The 21,062-nt window shown below is 51.0% G+C and overlaps 1 protein-coding gene across 9 annotated transcripts in view; it reads right to left on the bottom strand.

The window, feature by feature from the left end:
• Positions 1 to 1,529: 1,529 nt before the first annotated feature.
• The window catches only part of LOC140211310 (uncharacterized), a 68,908-nt gene continuing 49,375 nt past the window's right edge, over positions 1,530 to 21,062 (bottom strand). For 4 of the 9 annotated variants that reach the window (XM_072281021.1, XM_072281031.1, XM_072281041.1 and 1 more), the window contains 7 exons: positions 19,976 to 20,122; positions 11,210 to 11,431; positions 8,321 to 8,436; positions 5,177 to 5,297; positions 4,355 to 4,417; positions 3,873 to 4,064; positions 1,530 to 2,636 (listed from right to left, as the gene is read on the bottom strand). In XM_072281021.1, the coding sequence (XP_072137122.1) occupies positions 2,494 to 2,636; positions 3,873 to 4,064; positions 4,355 to 4,417; positions 5,177 to 5,297; positions 8,321 to 8,436; positions 11,210 to 11,431; positions 19,976 to 20,122 (1,004 nt within the window). In that variant the 3' untranslated portion in view covers positions 1,530 to 2,493. Of the gene's footprint in view, positions 2,637 to 3,872; positions 4,065 to 4,354; positions 4,418 to 5,176; positions 5,361 to 8,320; positions 8,437 to 11,209; positions 11,432 to 19,975; positions 20,123 to 21,062 lie in introns of those variants that run through there. The other 5 variants (XM_072281023.1, XM_072281022.1, XM_072281035.1 and 2 more) reach the window with 5 other exon arrangements.

The raw sequence follows: 21,062 nt of genomic DNA on the forward strand, positions 1-21,062 counted from the left end.
ACCAAGAGGGAAAGAATGGAGCGGAGGTACGCATACACGAGTCCAGTGGGCCAGGAGGTAGAAATGAGCAGTGTAGGGTAAGGGATTTATGAGTTTGTTGGCAATGGATGGAAGCTTTCTGGAGCTGATGAGGTTAGTGATGGTGTCAGAGACAGGTTTATTTTGATGGTCCGCAGTGGGATACTCTTCGAGGGGTAGGTATGAGGAGCTGCCTGAGAGTTGCTGCCTGGCCTCCGCGAGGAAAAGGTCAGTCCGCCACTCTACAACAGCACCCAGCTTTATCTGTGGGTTTGATGGCAAGGTTGGGATCTGTGGGAAGAGGGTGGAGGGCAGTGCGTTTGAGGAGGAAAGAGGAGTGCTGAAGCCGAGACGGTTGATGTCTCACTGGCAATTTGAGATGAAAGGATGCAGAGCTGGCAGAGAACCAGAGCGGAGTGTCCAAGAAGAGGAAGAAGTTTGAAGGCAGGAAAAAGGGTCATTGGCACGGGGTGGAAATTCTTGTCAAAGAAGTGGGCTGGGAGACGGAGGCAACTGAAGAAGAGTTTGGTGTCGTGGGACTCACTGAGGTATGAGAGAAGGGTGACAACTGTAAGGCCCTTGCTGAGTTTGACTCAGAGAGGGGAAGATCAGAGGCAATGGTGAAGATACAGCAGGCATTAGAGCTGGGAGCAGAGAGGGCAAAAGAACTGGCATCAGAGGAAAGGGGAGGGTTGGGGTGTTCAGGGAAGGGAAGGGAAGGTGGAGGGGCTGACGACCTAAGAGATGACAGGGCAGCCTGAGAGACCAGCATTGCAGAGTGGTGGTCCGGGGGCCCAGTGGCAGCGAGGAGGGGCTCAGACAGGACGTGGTGACGGCCGAGGCCGAGTCCGAGCTGGACCCGGAGCTAGAGGCTGCATACTTCACAGTCCTAAGGCGTCTGGGGTCGTTGGACCCGAAGTTTGGGGCGGTGGGATCCACAGTCTGGAGCCGCCCGCCGGAGGACCACGTTTCCCGGCCATTCTCCTGGTTGGAATAAATACGACAGAGTCGTTCTGTTCTGAAGAATGCTGGAGGAACGCAGCAGGTCGGGCAGCATCTATGGAGGGGAATAAATGGGGGAAGCTTTGGGCTTTATCAGGATTTGAAAGGAAGAGAAGAGTCCAAGCTGGGAAGTGTTGGGAGAAGCCTCTTGCGGTGGACGGTTAGTGGGAAGCTGTGAGGTGGCGGGTGGAAGAGGCAAAGAGCTGAAGAGGAAGGAAGCTGATAGGAGAGAACAGTGGACCACGGGAGAAAGGGAAGGGGGGGCAGGTGAGGAGAAAAAAAAGGGTAAGAGGGGAGCAAGGATGGTTTTAAACTCTTCCAAAGCTGTTTTCCAGCTGGGAAATTTGACATCTTCGTCAAGGTGATTTCTGAAGAAGGTGGTATTCATCACTGAGAACCCCAGCCACTGGGGACATGCCCACTTTGGGAGGAGATATAGGAGCCTCAATGATTCTTCCCCTCGCCCAACAGTTTTCCAAACAGTCCATGAACCCAGGAACATTACCTCGTTATTCTATTTTTTCCCACGCACCATTTATTCATTTTCAGTAATTTTGTCATATACGTCAGTGCTTATAAACCTTATTGTGAGAGTTGGGTTCGAACCTGCAGGCCCGACCACACCTCATCACACAGGAATCGAGAAGCAGGAAGTGTTCAGCTACATACTTTCACAGTTCCAAACTCAAGTCGGGGCTCGGAGCGGTAACAGAAGGAAAATCGCTAATCATGGCATCAGCACTGGCAATAATGCAGCATTCAATACACCACAGAAGATGACAATTCAGCCCCTCTCACGGTGCGACGTTCCCTCCCTCAGCACCGCCCCTCCCACAAAGCGACGATACTATCCAACGGGAGCCGAGCAAGTGTACCTTCCCACCCCTCGCCCAACAATAAACCTGCAATTCACGTGCGGAATCAAAGATCTGTGCTCGGGCCGCATTTAACAACCCTGCTCAGATTTACATGCTGTTTCCCCGTGGTCTGTGTTGCAGCCTGCGTTTTCCGTCATCTCCACCGCCCCCACCCCAACACAGTCTGTGTGTTTGCTGGGGGCATTTTAATCGCACTCTGTCCCCGCTTGCCATTCACATTACCCAATGGCCTGTGTTTTCTTCCGTCCTGTGTTACCCAGTGGCCCACATTCCCCAGTCTGCGTTTCCCAGTGTCTTGCATTTCCTTAGGACCTGCGTTTGCCCTGGTCTCCTTTGATTGGAAATGCCGTCTTCAGCCTGAGGGAATTTTCCACAATTCCAGCCTTGCTACGACATTAGACGGCAGCTTAGTAACCAGCTGGGAAATCCAGTGGGAGGCAGGTATTTTGGGAAGATAGGTCTGTCGGCAGCTCCTCAGATCCAGGGAACAGTGGCTGGTTAATGATGGTTTCAGTACTCGAGTGGCGTGTTGGAGGGGCAATGGGCAGGTAGCGCAAGGCCGCTGGGGTTGCCCCAGTCCATCCCTTCCCAGACTCTATCTCTGCTGCTGCAGGGAGGGGCAATGGGGGTGGCTGGTGGGAAGATCGTAGTGACTGGGGATGTGGCTGTTCCTGGGCCAGGAGTAGTGGCCGGGGTTGTCCCGGGATACCGGAACGGTCTCTCCTCGCACAGGTGGCCCTGGGCGGGGAAAGAAAAAACACGGGTCAGGGAAAGATTTCTGATCGAATCCCACCTGCCTGTGGAGGGGTAGGGGTAGGGTGAAGTCAGGGGAGAGGGAGATGGGGGAACATGGAGAAAGAAAGGGGATTAGTGGGGGATAGAGAGGTGATAGGGAGACAGGAAGAGGGGAGGGAGAAGGGGACAGGATATGGGAGGGAGGGAACGGGTGAGGTGGGGGAGGGGGGAGAAGAGGTTAGAAGGGAGACTGGGAGGGGGTGAGGGGAAGGGGAGGGGAAAGAGGTTAAAAGGGGAGAAGTTGAAGGAGTGGGTGAAGTGGAGGGAACAAGGGGAAGACAGGAAGGTAGGAGGGGAGAGGAAGGATAGAAAGGGAGGGATTGGTGGGTAAGGGGAGGGATTGGTGGGGAGGATAGTTAGGAGACGGGTTAAAACGGTTGAAGGAGAAGGGAGAGGGACCAGGGGAGCGGGTGAAGACTTAGAAGGGGGAGGGGAGAAGAGATTAGAAGGTGGTGAGTGGGGGAGGGTGAGGAGGAGAGGGGGAGGTGAAGGAGAAGGGAGGGGAAACGGGAGGAGGGAGAGGAGCAGGGGAAGGGGTTAGAGAGGGAAGCGGAGAGGAGCTGGTTGGGATGGGGTGAAGGGTGTAGAAAGGGAGGCAAGAAGTGGTTGGGACGGGTGGGGAGGGGGAGGGGGACGGGGAGCGGGTGAAGGGGAGAGAATGAAGGATAGTGGCAGGAGAGGTTAGAAGAGGAGAAGGTGGGAGTAGGGTAGGTGCTATAAGGGGGAAGTGGAGAAGGGGGTTGTAGAGGAGAAAGGGGTTATACTGGGGGAGAAGGGAGAGGAATGGGAGGGGATGGGAATGGGGTGGTGGGATGGGGGAGAAGGATGGGAAGGATGTGAGGGAATGGAAAGGAGAGAAAGAGGGGTGCAGTAACGTGAAGGGAGCGAGGAGAGAAGGAGCACTCGAGTTGTGCAGGCAGTGGTGAGATCAGTTCTCTCCCAACCCCCCTGCGCCCCCCCCGCGCTCCATCACATTTCCCTATTTCCTGCCCGTCTCCCTCCTCTTTCCCCTTCCTTCTTGTTCCACTCCCTCTTTTTCCCCTCCCCTTCCTCCTCCCCACTTCCCACTCTCTTCCCTTCCCCTCCATCCCGACACCATCCCCCTCCCCTCCCCTCCCCTCGCCTCTCACTCTCCACCAGCTCCGCTCACTCCCTCCCACACCTCTCTGCTCCCCTCACCTGTGTTGGCCTTCTCCCTTGCGTTGCTGGCGTGGGTCTCTTCGTGTCCGCCCCGTGACCCCATCTCCACGTAGCTGCTCTCGGGGAATCTGCCCTCCAGGGACGGCAGGTCCTGGATGGTGGCGTAGACGTTCTCCCCGCTGCTCAGCGACCCCTCGTTGGAGCCGGCGTCGGACCCGGAAGCCGGGAGTACTGGGGGTAGAGGGCAGGGTCACCAACACCCGGCGGCTGGGGGGGACTGGCGGTACCTGAGTGGGACGGGACGAGGAGAGAGGGGCGAGTCCAGGAAAGGGCTGGGAGGAAGGGCAAGAGTGCTGGGGGGGGGCAGGAGGTGGGGACCGAACTGAGGGGAGGTAGGGAAGTGGAGGGGGACCATGCTGGTGGGGGGAGGGGGGAGTGGGGAGGGGACAGTGTTGAGAGGGATGCTGAACCGGTGGGATGGTGAAGGAAGTCACGAGGGGGGTGCAGGGGAATGTCACTACCTGTGTTGCTGTACTTGGGGAGATTGTTGCTGCAACTATAACTTCTGTCCATTGGACACATGCCTGTGGACAGAATACAGAGATATGGGATGGGGGCAGAGGGCGGGAGAAGGAAGTCGGGAGACGGAAGAGAGGGCAGATGGAATGGGTGTTGACAGTGGTGTAGAGAGGAGGGGACAGGAGAGGGAATGAACTCAGCAAGGAAGCAGATAGAGGAGCAGAGAACATGGGTAGAGAGTGTCATGGGATTGAGGGGTTTGGGGAGGGAGAAAACAGTCTGTAATTACACTCTTGCATCTCTGAGCTTCAACTCTAACTTCCCTACAAAGTTTAACACAGGGATATTGTCCATCGACCCAGCACTTGCAGACTAAACATCCCACTGGCTCAGAGGCTGCCTACCACACCACCCCAGCTCCAGGAACACTGGTCCAGTTCCCATCTTTGGCACTGTGCATGTAGCGAGCAGGAGAGTGGGGAAAGAGGGAAATAGTGGAGGGCAGAGTAGGAATTTAGAGGGACAGGTTATGGAGAGACAGAGGGTTTGTACTGGTGGGAGGGGGGATGTGGGAGAGAGGGGGGAGAAGGCAGAAATTGGGAGGGGTGGGTATTCGACTCTGCTCAGACCAGAACAAGGAGCATTGGCCCACGCCAATTACGTTCTCCTTGAGGGCACAGACCCACAGAACCCACATCCCACCCTCAGCACAGACTGGCAGGCAGAACCTCTGTGGGTCAGTGGCGTGCGTGCTTGGCCGCAGACAGGTAAGGATGCTGGACGTAGACTCAGCACGGGGATTTCACTGAGTGTCGCGGCCTTACCCAGCTCCTTGTGCTTGGCGCTGTGCTTCCAGTCAGCGGGCAAGGTGGCATTACAGTCCAGCAGCAGCCCAGGACTCTCCACCTCCAGGTTCTTCTTGCTCCAGAACAGGTTGTCGGTCTTCTGTTGGGGGGTGCGGAGCAGAGAGGACAGTGAGTGGGTGGGTCATACCAAGGACACAGAGTTCTGGTGAAAGAGCACAGCGACCATAAGTGTTAGTCCCAATCTCTCCCACTCTTCAGTGGGGGGGGTGGGGGAGGTCCCAGGTCTATGCCTCAGGAACAGCCAGACCCTTTTCCCCTCCCAAAGCACTTCACTGAAACCGTTGGTTAATAAACAAGAAATGGCTTAGCCTGACGCCTTTCCCATCCTTTGCTGAAGGAATTAATCAGGCTGCCTTAAAGAAATCTTTGCCAGCTTTCGTCAGCTGCAGCACCAGAGGACCCAACACACTTGACCACTGTTATGCTACCATCAAGAGTTTGTGCCTGAGGTAAGGACAACAAAGATGTGTCCTGGGAGGCAGGGGAACAGCTATGGGACTTCTTTGAGTCAGTGGACTGGACAGTGTTGAAGGACTCCGAGGACCTGAATGAATAAGTGCACTTGTGCACGAGTGTGTCACCACAAAATCATTCCGTCTTCCCCAACCCGAAGACCTGCATTCACAGTCTAGATTGACGGCATTCAGGTCTGACAATTGAGGAAATTACAAGAGGTCCTGGTGTAACCTCCAAACGTCATCTCACATGCAAAGTGGCAATTCTGCACTGAGCTTGAAGGATGTTTAACAGTTGTGAATGCCATCACCCCCTACAAAGTAAAACCAAGTAACATAAATGACAAGTTTTGCTCCCAGATGTGCTCAATGCCTTCTATGCTCACTTTGACTGACCATGGAGGCACCCTCAGTAATTCCCACAGCCCATGATGACCCTGTGATTTGAGTCTCTGAGGCCAATGTGAAAGCATCCTTCAGGAGCAACAGGCTTCAATCATACCAGTACCCAGAATGAAATAGTAACTTGACTCATAGGAGCACTTACGTCGACGGTGATGAAGTGCTCTGAGAGATTGGTCATGAAGCATATCAACTCCTGGAGTGGCCTGGGTCTGTTTCAATCTGCCTTCCATCACAGCAGGTCAAAGTCATTTCATTGGCTCTTCAGTCAGGTCTGGAACAACTGGACAATGAAGATGCATACATCAGGATGCTCTTCATTGACTACAGCTCAGCATTCAATACCATCATCCCCTCGAAACTCATCACTAAGCTCCAAGACCTGGGCCTCGATAACTGCCTGTGCAATTGGATCCTTGAATTTCTCAGTGACAGGCACCAGTTAGTATGAAATGGAAGCAACATCTTCGCAATCAGCATCAGCACTGTCGCTCCAGCGGCTCGATTTGCTTTATGTCCGCGAAGGTGTGACTAAGCCAGCTCCAAAGCCGTATTTAAGTTTGCTGATGTCGTCACTGTTGTTGGCTGAATCAAAGGTGGCAATGAATCAGCATATAGGAGGAAGGCTGAAAATCTGGCTGGGTGGTGCCACAACAACAACCTCTCACTCCACATCAGCCAAACCAGAGCTGACTTCTAAAGATGAGGAAACTGGAGCTCCATGAGCCAGTCCTCATTTGGGGATCGAAGTTGGAGAGGGTCAGTACTTTTATATTCCTTGGTGTTATCATATCAGAAGATCTGTCCTGGGACCAGCACATACATGCCATCACAAAGAAGGCAAGACTTTAATCTTAGACTTTCTACTTTCTTAGAAATTTGCGTAGATGCAGCACTTCATTTAAAACTTTAATAAACTTTAATAAATTCGGCGGGAGGAGAAGATGGTGGAGTGCCACGCGTGCACAGCCCTCCGGTGAAAAATGATGTCGTATCTGTTAAATAGGGGCTGTGGACAATTCTGATTTGATGGAGAACGGACGTGAAAGCACAGAGGAACATCTGGAGACATTTCTGAAACGCCCGTCCGCTGCTGTTGTTACTGTGTGGTCCGGAATCTTTCGGAGGGTAGGCCTCAAAGTCCCCGGCCTTGCCTGCTTTTGGCGACCGAAAAGGAGGTCGAATCATTCGGCAGAGATACCGCTCAGTACTTGGTGTCGGAGAGCTGGTCAGAGCTCAAAGTTTTCGGATGACTCAGAGTCGGACTGTGGTTGGCATGGCAGGGAGAGTTTTTCTTCCTTCTCCCGTCTGTGTGAGATGTGGGACATTCGAGAAACTTTGAACTTTACTGTGCTCACGGACTTCTTATGGTATGGTATTGTTGCACTGTTGTAACTATATGTTATAATTCTGTGGTTTTGTCAGTTTTTTCAGTCTTGGTTTGTCCTGTGTTTTGTGATATCACACCGGAGGAAATAATGTATCATTTCTTAATGCATGCATTACTAAATGACAATAAAAGAGGACTGCGTATCTTCATAACCTAACTTCTATAAAGGCACAGCAGACAGTGCCATGATTTGTTGGAAATACCAGTGCCCAGGAACTGAGAAACTGTTCAGCTCATATACAAGGAGCGCTTCCTCAAGAACACGGCATCCATCATCAAAACCCCTACCACCCAGGCCACTGCTGTCATCGGGAAGGAGCTCCCACACCACCAGGTTTTACCATACAACCATCAGGCTCCTGAAACAACATGGACAACGTCACTCACCTCAACACTGAACTGACTCCACAACTTATGGACTCACTTTCAAGCACTCGACAACTCATGTTCTCAATATTATTATTATTAATTTACACAGTTTGTCCTTTTACACATTGGTTAAATGTCAGTCTTTGTTTATATGTAGTGACATACAAGTACTTTGATAATAAATTTACTTTGACTGGCCCTCGGAACGAGGGGTCCTGACCAGCCGCGAATGGGCGCTGTGGAAGCCAGAGCCCCAGGAGTCGATAGGGTGTATTGACTGAGTTTTGGTCAGTTCAGCTCAACTGGGATTTGGTCTTGTCTCTGAATGTAGAATTCCCCGCTCTGCTCTCTGTGTGTGGCAACTGACCAACGGACCAGCAACTGACCAGCGCGGCTCATGCCCATGGACCATCTAATCAGAACACAGTGACTCTGGTTTGCTGCTCACTCCCACTGGCCCGGCCCAGCCAATGAGGGAGGCCTTACCTTGGTGCTGTTCCTGTTGCCGGGTAGCTCAGGGAGGGGTGGTTGGCAGGGTGGTCGCTGTGGCAGGGTGTGGTAGCTGGGGTTGGCGTAGTAGTGGACGTTACTTTGTGGCACGTCTAAGGAGAGAGGGGAACAATGTTCATTTAGATCGGGGCAAAGCACAGCACACCACAAAACAGGCCCTCCAGCCCTTACATGTGCCAGTTCTAACTAAACTGACCCTTTCTAGCTACACAATGTCCCATTCCCTACACCTATGTATCTATCTAAGAGACTCTTGCTTGCCTCTATCTGCCCCTCTAACAACTTAGCCACACATTCCAGCCACCCACCACTCTGTTTAACAAGAAACTTGCCCCACACATTTCTCTTAAGCCTTCTGCCTCTCACCTACTCTGGTACCTTACATTCCTACCATGGAACATAGACTGACTCACTAGTCTATGTGTGCCTCTCATGATTTTATACACATCTGTCAGGTCTCCTCTCAGCCTGCACTACTCCAGGGGAAACAGTCACAGTCTGTCCCACCTCTCCGTATAGCTCACGCCCTCTAATCCAGGCAGCATCCTGGTGAAGCTCCTGTTCCAGAGCTTTCCCATCCTTCCTCTAATGGGGCAACCAGAACTCAGTGCAATTCTCCACATGCAATGCAACCAGAGTTTCATAAAACTGCAACATTACTCCTTAACTCTTGAACTCAGTTCCTTGACTAGTAACGGCAAACAACGCCACATTCCTCCTTTACCACCCGGTGAGCTTGTACAGCCACTTTCAGGAAGCTACGGGATTGGAGCCCCAAGATCCCTACAAGAGGCGCTATCTCGAGGAGGCAAAGTCCACCTACAAAGACCCCTCCATCTGGGCCATGTCACCTCCTCACAGCTACCACTGGGCGGGAGGTACAGAGGCCTCAGGCCCCACCCCACCAGGTTCAGGAACAGCTACTTCTCTTCAACCGTTCGGTTCTTGAGTCACCGCAGTACAGCAACACTTGGCAATGAAACTGGCTTTGTTTTCTTTGTTCTCGCTTGGAGATTTCTGTATATTTTATGTTTAAAATATGTTTTTCTTGTGAACGCTGCCTACCCAATCAATGTGCTATGTGCTGCAAACAACTTTTGCTTTGGACCTCTATGTCAATGGACCTGTGCATTTGGCAATAAAATCAACCTTAACTCTGATGTTAACTCACTTTGGATATCTTTGCATCCTCCCCAGTGGACACCTTCTCCCCGCCCCAGAGCCCAGGCTCTGGGAAAGACGTTACATATAGTTCCCCCTCAGCCATATTATCGATGTTGATAGTCCCAACGCAGATCCCAAGGGTGACCACGTCACCAACTGGACTGTTTTCTGTCCTTGTCAGTATGTTGCAACCCAGTCCCATCGACATTAGCCCTCCATATGGCCCTCACACCCGGGACCTTATCGAAACTCTCCGGATATCCACAAATTTCTCAACCTCTGCGATGGGTGATGCTCCCTTGTCATTGATGTGTCCCATCTCCAGACAACCCCAGGAGAGTGGTTAAACCCCACCTCCATCTTGCTAACCCCCACTGACCTTTCCAGTCCCCTGCTAATGCCTCCCAAGTGTTGCAGCTCTTGTGTCTGACCCGGGGAGCATACGATGGGATGGTGTAGAGAGAACTTCACTGTGACTGACCCTGGGGTTTTGTGTGATGGGACGGTGTGGAGGGAGCTTCACTCTGTGTCTGACCCCGGGAGTGTGCGATGGGAGGGTGTGGAGGGAGCTTCACTCTGTGTCTGACCCCGGGAGTATGCGATGGGAGGGTGTGGAGGGAGCTTCACTCTGTGTCTGACGCCGGGAGTGTGTGATGGGACGGTGTAGAGGGAGCTTCACTCTGTGTCTGACTCCGGGAGTGTGTGATGGGACAGTGCGGAGGGAGCTTCACTCTGTGTCTGACCCTGGGAGTGTGTGATGGGACAGTGTAGAGGGAGCTTCACTCTGTGTCTGACCCCAGGAGTGTGTGATGGGACGGTACAGAGGGAGTTTCACTCTGTGTCTGACCCCGGGAGTGTGTGATGGGACGGTGTAGAGGGAGTTTCACTCTGTGTCTGACCCCGGGAGTGTGTGATGGGATGGTATAGAGGGAGCTTCACTCTGTGTCTGACCCTGGGGATTTGTGTGAGACACCCCGTTTCCTTGTCTGTAAGTGTAGAAAAGACAACCTGCGGCCCCACCAAACCCATGAGATTAAAGCGCACTCGATCCCACCCAAACCCTGGTTTGTGTGGACGCTGTGTCATTCGCTACCCTGTTACAAATTAACGCCACGAAACAACAGACAGCACACTGCATACGATTAACGGAATTATATGTATGAATCTTAACTAAAGGGTTAGTAAGGCATAACAAAAAGAAAAGGGCCCATTCTAATTAAACAGTCAAAAGTGCACAAGTTGGAGCTCATTTTGAACTGCTCTGTCACTCACACACTGGGCCCTCGGTCAACGTGAAAGCACACACCACCATACGAACGTCGCTCGTAATCCATCTTGAACAAACAGGTCTCCCACTGGATCACGCGCTACGACTGGTTCTCCCCTGCGCCTTCTCTCTCCATCTCCTCTCGAACAAAAGCCCCAAGCCCAATCTTAGTGTCCCTCACCAGAGGGACCTCCCCTTTATCCGACCATCCTAATTGGATGGCACACATTTCTCATCTCTCATCTTCGACAATAACCCAAACAAGCTGAAAACAGACTGCTCTTACAGAACTGCCCAAAATGAGGTACATACAGCATAACAGTAAGAGTATGAACCAGGGCACTATGTGTGTCTGGAGGATGATTCACTAGGTTAGTGTGTGTTATTGAAGCCACACTCCCCACTCTGCCCTGCCGCGCGTGTTGCGCATTCACCTGGTACAACGTACTCTCCGTTGCTCATCCCCATGGCTGCTGTGTAGGTCACTGGAGGCAGTCTGGTGGCTTTCCCTCCGTACTTGTGTCTCAGGCAGATGAAGAAGGAGAGCAGGAAGACAACCACGGCTAGCAGGATCACAATGCTGATCGTGGCCCCAAGTGACAGTCCATCTGCTGAAGGAGCTGGGGTGATCTTACTGGAATTATTCCCCGGCTGATCTGACGGGAGGCCGGAGAAGATATGAGGCCACACGTCTCGATGCATCCCCCACATCCCGCCCCCCCCACAAGGCAGCAACTGGCTTCTGTCCTCCCACTTCCCTTCACACAGGTCGTCCCAAATCTCCCCCACGTGGGAGACGAATCTGCATCTGGTCAGGTGGGACCCAGGACCGTGGGGAGAGCTGCTCCCTAACCCTGAGCCTTACCTCCTGCGGGCAGCTTGAGGGGGCTTTTGAGAAGATGCAGGAGACACTCACCAGGATACTGCCTGGATTAGAGGGCGTGAGCTACAAGGAGAATTGAACAAACCTGGGCTGTTCTCTCTGGAGCAGCAGAAGCTGACGAAAGATTATGAGAGACATAGTGGATAGCATCTGTTCCCCAGGGTGAAAATGTCCAATATCAGAGAGCATATATTTAACTGTGTGCGGGGGAGTGTTCAAAGGTGGTGCGTGGGGTAATTTTTCCCCCAAGGCAGATACAATAGAGCCGCTTAAAAGGCATGTGAACGTGCAGAGAACAGAGGGAGATGGACATTGTACAGCACCATGTGAACGTGCAGAGAACAGAGGGAGATGGACATTGTACAGCACCATGGAACGTGCAGACAACAGAGGGAGGTGGACATTGTACAGCACCATGTGAACGTGCAGAGAACAGAGGGAGATGGACATTGTACGGCATCGTGGAACGTGCAGAGAACAGAGGGAGATGGACATTGTACAGCACCATGGAACGTGCAGAGAACAGAGGGAGATGGACATTGTACAGCACCATGGAACGTGCAGAGAACAGAGGGAGATGGACATTGTACAGCACCATGTGAACGTGCAGAGAACAGAGGGAGATGGACATTGTACAGCACCATGGAACGTGCAGAGAACAGAGGGAGATGGACATTGTACAGCACCATGGAACGTGCAGAGAACAGAGGGAGATGGACATTGCACAGCACCATGGAACGTGCAGAGAACAGAGGGAGATGGACATTGTACAGCACCATGTGAACGTGCAGAGAACAGAGGGAGGTGGACATTGTACAGCACCATGGAACGTGCAGAGAACAGAGGGAGATGGACATTGTACAGCACCATGTGAACGTGCAGAGAACAGAGGGAGATGGACATTGTACAGCACCATGGAACGTGCAGAGAACAGAGGGAGATGGACATTGTACAGCACCATGTGAACGTGCAGAGAACAGAGGGAGATGGCTATTGTACAGCACCATGGAACGTGCAGAGAACAGAGGGAGATGGACATTGTACAGCACCATGTGAACGTGCAGAGAACAGAGGGAGATGGACATTGTACAGCACCATGTGAACGTGCAGAGAACAGAGGGAGATGGACATTGTACAGCACCATGGAACGTGCAGAGAACAGAGGGAGATGGACATTGTACAGCACCATGGAACGTGCAGAGAACAGAGGGAGATGGACATTGTACAGCACCATGTGAACGTGCAGAGAACAGAGGGAGATGGACATTGTACAGCACCATGGAACGTGCAGAGAACAGAGGGAGATGGACATTGTACAGCACCATGTGAACGTGCAGAGAACAGAGGGAGATGGACATTATACAGCACCATGGAACGTGCAGAGAACAGAGGGAGATGGACATTGTACAGCACCATGTGAACGTGCAGAGAACAGAGGGAGATGGACATTGTACAGCACCGTGGAACGTGCAGAGAACAGAGGGAGATGGACATTGTACAGCACCATGTGAACGTGCAGAGAACAGAGGGAGATGGACATTGTACAGCACCATGGAACGTGCAGAGAACAGAGGGAGATGGACATTGTACAGCACCATGGAACGTGCAGAGAACAGAGGGAGATGGACATTGTACAGCACCATGTGAACGTGCAGAGAACAGAGGGAGATGGACATTGTACAGCACCATGTGAACGTGCAGAGAACAGAGGGAGATGGACATTGTACAGCACCATGGAACGTGCAGAGAACAGAGGGAGATGGACATTGTACAGCACCATGGAACGTGCAGAGAACAGAGGGAGATGGACATTGCATAGCACCATGGAACGTGCAGAGAACAGAGGGAGATGGACATTGTACAGCACCATGTGAACGTGCAGAGAACAGAGGGAGATGGACATTGTACAGCACCATGGAACGTGCAGAGAACAGAGGGAGATGGACATTGTACAGCACCATGTGAACGTGCAGAGAACAGAGGGAGGTGGACATTGTACAGCACCATGGAACGTGCAGAGAACAGAGGGAGATGGACATTGTACAGCACCATGTGAACGTGCAGAGAACAGAGGGAGATGGACATTGTACAGCACCATGTGAACGTGCAGAGAACAGAGGGAGATGGACATTGTACAGCAGCATGGAACGTGCAGAGAACAGAGGGAGATGGCTATTGTACAGCACCATGTGAACGTGCAGAGAACAGAGGGAGATGGACATTGTACAGCACCATGGAACGTGCAGAGAACAGAGGGAGATGGACATTGTACAGCACCATGTGAACGTGCAGAGAACAGAGGGAGATGGACATTGTACAGCACCATGGAACGTGCAGAGAACAGAGGGAGATGGACATTGTACAGCACCATGTGAACGTGCAGAGAACAGAGGGAGATGGACATTGTACAGCACCGTGGAACGTGCAGAGAACAGAGGGAGATGGCTATTGTACAGCACCATGGAACGTGCAGAGAACAGAGGGAGATGGACATTGTACAGCACCATGTGAACGTGCAGAGAACAGAGGGAGATGGACATTGTACAGCACCATGTGAACGTGCAGAGAACAGAGGGAGATGGACATTGTACAGCACCGTGGAACGTGCAGAGAACAGAGGGAGATGGACATTGCACAGCACCATGGAACATGCAGAGAACAGAGGGAGATGGACATTGTACAGCACCATGGAACGTGCAGAGAACAGAGGGAGATGGCTATTGTACAGCACCATGGAACGTGCAGAGAACAGAGGGAGATGGACATTGTACAGCACCATGTGAACGTGCAGAGAACAGAGGGAGATGGACATTGTACAGCACCATGTGAACGTGCAGAGAACAGAGGGAGATGGACATTGTACAGCACCGTGGAACGTGCAGAGAACAGAGGGAGATGGACATTGCACAGCACCATGGAACATGCAGAGAACAGAGGGAGATGGACATTGTACAGCACCATGTGAACGTGCAGAGAACAGAGGGAGATGGACATTGTACAGCACCATGGAACGTGCAGAGAACAGAGGGAGATGGACATTGTACAGCACCGTGGAACGTGCAGAGAACAGAGGGAGATGGACATTGTACAGCACCATGTGAACGTGCAGAGAACAGAGGGAGATGGACATTGTACAGCACCATGGAATGTGCAGAGAACAGAGGGAGATGGACATTGTACAGCACCATGGAACGTGCAGAGAACAGAGGGAGATGGACATTGTACAGCACCATGGAACGTGCAGAGAACAGAGGGAGATGGACATTGTACAGCACCATGTGAACATGCAGAGAACAGAGGGAGATGGACATTGTACAGCACCATGTGAACGTGCAGAGAACAGAGGGAGATGGACATTGTACAGCAGCATGGAACGTGCAGAGAACAGAGGGAGATGGCTATTGTACAGCACCATGTGAACGTGCAGAGAACAGAGGGAGATGGACATTGTACAGCACCATGGAACGTGCAGAGAACAGAGGGAGATGGACATTGTACAGCACCATGTGAACGTGCAGAGAACAGAGGGAGATGGACATTGTACAGCACCATGGAACGTGCAGAGAACAGAGGGAGATGGACATTGTACAGCACCATGTGAACGTGCAGAGAACAGAGGGAGATGGACATTGTACAGCACCATGGAACGTGCAGAGAACAGAGGGAGATGGCTATTGTACAGCACCATGGAACGTGCAGAGAACAGAGGGAGATGGACATTGTACAGCACCATGTGAACGTGCAGAGAACAGAGGGAGATGGACATTGTACAGCACCATGTGAACGTGCAGAGAACAGAGGGAGATGGGCATTGTACAGCACCGTGGAACGTGCAGAGAACAGAGGGAGATGGACATTGCACAGCACCATGGAACATGCAGAGAACAGAGGGAGATGGACATTGTACAGCACCATGGAACGTGCAGAGAACAGAGGGAGATGGCTATTGTACAGCACCATGGAACGTGCAGAGAACAGAGGGAGATGGACATTGTACAGCACCATGTGAACGTGCAGAGAACAGAGGGAGATGGACATTGTACAGCACCATGTGAACGTGCAGAGAACAGAGGGAGATGGACATTGTACAGCACCGTGGAACGTGCAGAGAACAGAGGGAGATGGACATTGCACAGCACCATGGAACATGCAGAGAACAGAGGGAGATGGACATTGTACAGCACCATGTGAACGTGCAGAGAACAGAGGGAGATGGACATTGTACAGCACCATGGAACGTGCAGAGAACAGAGGGAGATGGACATTGTACAGCACCGTGGAACGTGCAGAGAACAGAGGGAGATGGACATTGTACAGCACCATGTGAACGTGCAGAGAACAGAGGGAGATGGACATTGTACAGCACCATGGAATGTGCAGAGAACAGAGGGAGATGGACATTGTACAGCACCATGGAACGTGCAGAGAACAGAGGGAGATGGACATTGTACAGCACCATGGAACGTGCAGAGAACAGAGGGAGATGGACATTGTACAGCACCATGGAACGTGCAAAGAACAGAGGGAGATGGCTATTGTACAGCACCATGTGAACATGCAGAGAACAGAGCGAGATGGACATTGTACAGCACCATGGAACGTGCAGAGAACAGAGGGAGATGGACATTGTACAGCACCATGTGAACGTGCAGAGAACAGAGGGAGATGGACATTGTACAGCACCATGGAACGTGCAGAGAACAGAGGGAGATGGACATTGTACAGCACCATGTGAACGTGCAGAGAACAGAGGGAGATGGACATTGTACAGCACCATGTGAACGTGCAGAGAACAGAGGGAGATGGACATTGTACAGCACCATGGTCAGAACACATGATGGACTGAAGGGTCTCTCCCAATTCTGTACTATTCTAAGAAATTGGGGTTGCCGGGGAAAATCCATGCGGTCATAGGGAGAATGTGCAAACTCCACATGTACACACAGTGCCAGAGCTTGGGATTGAACCCAGACCTCGAGGGCTGGAGGGCAGCAGGTATACCCACCATACCACAGTTAACACACTCACAGAATGCTCAGCAGGTCAAGCAGCTTGTACGGAGGGGAATAAACAGTCGACATTATGGGCCACGGTCCCTCTTCGGGACTGGGATTGGTGCACAGAGTGGTAGAAGTGGATGGCAGTGCGTTCAGAGTGAGCAGGGTTGGAATAGAACAGTGGCGTGGTAAGGACAAGACAGTTAATCTCTTGTCAGCAGTTAGAGATGAAAAGGATCCCGTGCAGGGTGTCCAAGTAAAGGAAGAAAGCTGAAAATGGTGTAAGGGGTTTCTTCTTTTATGTTACTATGTATGTTAATCAAAATGGCTTCTTTGTTATGTTATAATTAAAATGGTTTCTGTTATGTTAAATGCTGAGAAGGTTCTCTCGCTGGTGGCTTGTTTGGGTTATATTATCGATAAGAGAGCGAAGGAACCAATGGGTGTCCATGTTATTCTTTTTTGGGGTGATACTCTGTCTCATTTGGCTGGGAAACGGTGTTTTTGGCGGCTTTTTGGAGGAGAGACCAGGAGTAAGATGGACGTGCTGGGAGTGCCCTGGTCAATCACCTTGGGTGATCTCGAGCTGCGAGTCGAGGGGGTCGGAGTGGATCGCAGGGTGAAGAGAGAAGACCCCGGGTATTTGAGCTCCAACTGTGTGCACAAAGAAATTGAACTTTGATAAGTCTGGTGCCTTTTTCTTTTCCTTTTAATATTGTATCTCTATTAATCTCATAGTCCTAGTAAGATTTATGAAGTGTAATCTGTAAAATGTACGTTGTGTGCTGTGATGATTGATGTTTGAGGCCGTATCGGGTGGCATTGCACAGCAACCGACGCAACCGGGAGGCAAGCTTGGGCGGCGGACAGGATTTCCCCTAGATCAATACGAGCCAATATAGCTGAGCGTTACAATGGGATTAGGGGTTAGAGCAAAAATTAGTGGGAAATTAGAGAATTAGGAAGCTTTTAAAAACCAACTTAAAAAGTCATTAAGGGAAGGATGGAATACGAAAGTAAGCTAGCCAATAATATTAGAGAGGATACCAAAAGTTTCTTCAGATACATAAAGTATAAAAGAGAGGTGAGAGTGGATATTGGACCACTAGGAAACAAAATTGGAGAGGTAGTAATGAGGGACACGAAATAGCGGATGAACTGAACAAATATTTTGCATCAGTCTGCTCTGTGGAAGACATTAGCAGTATGGTTCCAAAACTCAGGGGGCATGAAGTGTGTGAATTTACCATAACTAGAGAGAAGGTTCGAGGGAAACTGAAAGGTCTGAAGGTAGATAAGTCACCTGCACCAGAACCCCAGGGTTCTGAAAGAGGTGTCTGAAGAGATCGTGGAGGCATTAGTAAAGATCTTTCAAGAGTCACTAGATTCTGTAATAGTTCTGGAAGACTGGAAATTGCAAATGTCACTCCACTCTTTAAGAAGGGAGAGAGGCAGAAGAAAGGAAACTATAGGCCAGTTAGTCTGATCTCAGTGGTTGGGAAGATGTTCAATTATTAAGGATGAGGTCTCAGGGTACTTGTTGACACATGTTAAAATAGGCTGTAGTCAGCATGGTTTCCTGAAGGGAAAATCTTGCCTAACAAATCTGTTGGAATACTTTGAAGAAATAACAAACAGGATAGACAAAGGAGAATTGGTTGATTTTGTGTACTTGAATTTTCAGAAGCCCTTTGACAAGATGTCACACACGAGGCTGCTTAACAAGCTATGAGGCCATGGTATTACAGGAAGGATTCTAGTGTGGGGAAAGCAGTGGCTGATTGGCAGGAGGCAAAGAATGGGAATAAAGGGAGGCTTTTCTGGTTGGATGCCAGTGACTAGTGGCGTTCCACAGGGGCCTGTGTCGGGACCGACTCTTTTTACATTGTACGTTAATGATTTGGATGATGAAATTGATTGCATTGTTCCAAAGTTTGCAGATGATATGAAGAGTGGTGGGGGGCAGATAGCTTTGAGGAGGTGGAGAGGCTACAGAAGGACTTAGATTAGGAGAATGGGCAAAGAAATGGCTGATGGAATACAGTGTTAGGAAGTGTATGGTCATGCACTTTGGTAGAAGAAATGAAAGGGTTGACAATGTTCAAAATGGAGAGAAAGTGCAAACAACTGTGGTGCAAGGGGACTTGGGAGTCCTTGTGCAGGAGTCGCTAAAGGTTAATTTGCAGGTTGAATCTGTGTGAGGAAGCCAAATGCAATGTTAGCATTCATTTCCAGAGGACCAGAATGTAAAAGGATGTATTTTGAGATTTTATAAATCACTGGTGGGGCCTCACTTGGAGTACTGTGAGCAGTTTTGGGCCTCTTATCTTAGAAAGGATGTGCTGAAACTGGAGAAGGTTCGAAGGAGGTTCACAAAAATGATTCCAGGATTGAATGGCTTGTCATGTGAAGAGCATTTGATGGCTCTGGGACTGTATTTACTAGAATTCAGAAGAATGAGGGGTGACCTCATTGAAGCCTATCGAATGGTGAAAGGCCTTGGCAGAGTGGAAGTGGAGAGGATGTTTCCTCTGCTGGGAGAGTCTAAGACCAGAGGACACAGCCTTAGCATAGAGGGGCGTCTTTTTAGAATGGAAATGAGGAGGAATTTCTTTAGCCAGAGATTGGTGAATCTGTGGAATGCTTTGCCAATGGCAGCTGTGGAGGCCAAATATTTATGTATATTTAAGGCAGAGGTTGATAGATTCTTGATTAGTCAGGGCATGAAGGGATACAGGGAGAAGGCAGGTGATTGGGGCTGACAGGAAAATTGGATCAGCCATGATAAAATGGTGGAGCCGAGCAGATGGGCCAAATGGCCTAATTCTGCTCCTTTAATCCTATGGTTTTTAAGGTTATCAGTGCAGGGGGTGGAATCCTTGTCAAGGAAGTAGACTCGAAGCTGGAGATGAGCTTGGCGTCATGGTGGGTGCAGAACTCACTGAGGTATGTGTGGAAGGGGACAAAGGAAAGCTCCTTGCTGTGGACAGAACATTTTGCCTCAGAGAGGGTAAGGTCAGAAGGGAAGGTGAAGATGCAGCAGGGGCTGGGGTAAGGGAGCATTTGCGGGGTCAGAGGAGAGAGGAGGTTAGGGTGTTCGTGGAAGTCAAGTGGCAGGAAGAGGGAAGGCTCAGAGGAGTGATGGGGGGGTGAGGGGTGAGGAATGTGGTGGAAACAGGGGAGCAGTACGACGCAATGGTGGTGATGGAGGCCTGGGCCTGGAGGTGGTTGGGACCGAGCTACTAGCTGGAGCAAGAGGCCCAGACTCTTCCCCAAGCCTGAAGCTGGGCACGGGGTAAGGGTTTGCAGTGTTTACTCACGGTGCTGGCAGTTCGGACCACTGTAGCCCGGCGCGCACAGACAGTTTCCGTTCTCCCAGTGGCAACGACCTCCATTCAGGCAGCGGCACTCGAAGGCACAGTCTGGTCCCCAGCGTCCCAGCTCACAGACCTCCTCACACCAAGGGCCTGCGCATACCGTAAACACACAACAGTCTCTGCTTTACATTCACCATAGTCTCCCCGTCTCTGGAAACTGCTCCTTTGTTCCCCTCTGTCCCAGAAGGACTGCCCCCTATCTTTGCTCTCCACCGCTCACTGCCTGGTGCTGGGGAAATGATCAGGAGACATAGAAACATAGAAAACCTACAGCACAATACAGGCCCTTCAGCCCATAAAGTTGTGCCAAACATGTCCCTACCTTAGAAATTACTTGGCTTACCCATAGCTCCATGTACCTATCTAAAAGTCTCTTAAAAGACCCTATTGTATCCACCTCCACCACCGTTACCGGCAGCCCATTCCAAGCACTCACCACTCTCTGCGTCAAAAACTTACACCTGACATCTCCTCTGTACCTACTCCCAAGCACTTTAAATCTATGCCCTCTTGTGGGAGCCATTTCAGCCCTGGGAAAAAGCCTCTGACTATCCACATGATCAATGCCTTTCATCATCTTATACACCTCTATCAGGTCACCTCTCATCCTCCGTCGCTCCAAGGAGAAAAGGCCGAGTTCACACAAACTGTTTTCATAAGGCATGCTCCCCAATCCAGGCAACATCCTTGTAAATCTCCTCTGCACCCTTTATATGGCTTCCACATCCTTCCTGCAGTGAGCACAGTACTCCAAGTGGGGTCTGACCAGGGTCCTATATAGCTGCAACATTACCTCTCGGCTCCTAAATTCAATTCCATGATTGATGAAGGCCAATGCACCGTATGCCTTCTTAACCACAGAGTCAACCTACGGAACAGCTTTGAGCGTCCTTTGGACTCGGACTCCAAGATCCCTCTGATCCTCCACACTGCCAAGAGTCTTACCATTAATACAAAATTCTGCCATCATATTTGACCTACCAAAATGAACCACTTCACACTTATCTGGGTTGAACTCCACCTGCCACTT

The sequence above is a fragment of the Mobula birostris genome, chromosome 2, assembly GCF_030028105.1.
Source record: "Mobula birostris isolate sMobBir1 chromosome 2, sMobBir1.hap1, whole genome shotgun sequence".
Taxonomy (NCBI): Eukaryota; Metazoa; Chordata; class Chondrichthyes; order Myliobatiformes; family Myliobatidae; genus Mobula; species Mobula birostris.